Below are 1,957 nucleotides of genomic sequence, written 5' to 3'. Positions count from 1 at the left end.
TCCCCATCCGTTATTTCACTTCTCCGTAAGGGCACAGAGCATAAAGTACGTATGAACAAACTTACTATTCTAGAATTTACAGGTTTTGACGGCACTAAAAGTTATTTAGTTTGTTTGTAGCCAGCATTCAATTAGTGTAAAAAAAAAAAAAACTATCACAGGATCATTCTAAAAATTCGACTAATTGTCCACTACTTTCCAAATTTGTTTCCTATCACCAAGTATATTTCTTAGGAAACGGCAACAAGGCACCAATTTTAGAACTACGTTGTTTTTTGTTCAATTTTTAGACTTATGAGGTCGTACATAAACAGATTTTTCCAATTTTCGTTATTCTATTTTGTTTGCACGTTGCAGAACAATCCTCCAGAGGGACTGTCCACCTTTTTCCAAAGTTATTTCCTATCACCAAGTATGTTTCTTAGGAAACGATGATTGTAAGGAACTAATTTTAGAACTACGTTTTTTGTTTTGTTTGTCAGACTCATGAGGTCGTACACAGATTTTTCCAATCTTCGTTTTTCTATTTTGTTCACACGTTGCAGATCAATCCTTCAGAGGGACTGTATATAGAAATCCCCTGTAACATGTGAATAGTATCAAAAGTAAGAGAGTTACCCCTTGGAGACAAAAGTCAGAATGACGAAAAAAAGGTTTAAAACTATAATAAATATTCATTGTATCCTGAAAATTTTATTTATCCAACTAAATCATTAATATTGAATGAATGCTCTTATTTTTAATCTATTAATCGATTTTCCTAGTTCATTGAATATTTATAGTTAGGATTATAAATAAAGGATTTTTTCTCAAAATATTTTATTTTTAATCATAACACATCTTAATATTTAACATACTTAAAACATATGCATTTATTTACTTATTATCACTTAAACGTAACTTTGATATATATTATTAATCTAACGATTCTTATAAATTTGATACAAAACTATGTTCGATAATAAATTAAGATCAAACTTCTTATTATTAAATTTAGACTTTTGAGGTTTCATTCATTTTCATTTGGCTACTTGTAAATGTAACTCTCAGCGCCACCTCTCCCAAAGCCTGTAACAAATTAATAAATATTAATTTATATTCAAAAATATTAATATAAGTAACATTAATAATGCCTGTCTACAGACTAGAATTTTTTTTTTTTTTAATCTGATTTATTTGTCTTTTGATAAGTTCGAAAATGAACTTCGTTTTCTTCTATCACGTACAGATATTTCGCAAATTCGTTTAATGTAATGCCAATTTTGTGGCACAAAAATCATGGAACCCTATAATTTACAAAATGACTCCATAGTGACTAATATTACTAGACCAGTGATTATCAAAGCCTTAGCAATTTATTTTTACTAACGTTTACAGAAACCTCGGTTATAAACACTAATTATCAAATAAAAAATTTTATTGATGTAAAAAATTCCTATTTACATTCACATTGTGTATATAGTGATTGGTTATAATGAACGAATATTCATCCCTTGGAGGTAATTACAAACGATATTCAGGGTATAACAAGAACCTCTGTATAACGAATGTTTTGCAATTCTCTTGGACTAAAAAAAAAATAATTTAATAAAAAGTGTACCTCTATATAACAAATATAGCTTTAACACAAACCTACATATAACGATTTTGCCGTATATTAGCAACAAAATAATACCTTTTTGCTATGACTTTTCAATACGCTATTAAGCGTTGTGACAACCAGAACATATTCTTGATTTAGTGAAATATTTTGTAGCGAGAGGGTGCAAGCGGTATAGTAAAAGCTCACCAGAGCGCAGCACCTCGAGCCTCACCGAAGCTCTCAAATTTTCTTATTACTTTATTGTGTAAAAACACATTGTAATTTTTGTATATTAATAATTTCTGTACATACTATTTAGCAATATCTGTGCAATGAATAATAAATGATAACAATGCAATGCACGAACCTATCTCA

At 29.1% G+C, this 1,957-nt stretch overlaps 1 protein-coding gene across 1 annotated transcript in view; it reads right to left on the bottom strand.

The window, feature by feature from the left end:
• Positions 1-826: 826 nt before the first annotated feature.
• The window catches only part of LOC106686554 (cysteine-rich protein 1), a 45,746-nt gene continuing 44,615 nt past the window's right edge, over positions 827-1,957 (bottom strand). The window contains exon 3 of the mRNA XM_014429923.3: positions 827-1,068. Within this exon, the coding sequence (XP_014285409.1) occupies positions 1,028-1,068 (41 nt within the window). The 3' untranslated portion in view covers positions 827-1,027. The remainder of the gene's footprint in view (positions 1,069-1,957) is intronic.

Source organism: Halyomorpha halys, unplaced genomic scaffold, assembly GCF_000696795.3.
Source record: "Halyomorpha halys isolate HHAL.00 unplaced genomic scaffold, Hhal_1.1 Scaffold837.1, whole genome shotgun sequence".
In the NCBI taxonomy this organism is placed as follows: domain Eukaryota; kingdom Metazoa; phylum Arthropoda; class Insecta; order Hemiptera; family Pentatomidae; genus Halyomorpha; species Halyomorpha halys.
This window is presented reverse-complemented; position numbering and strand designations above follow the sequence as displayed.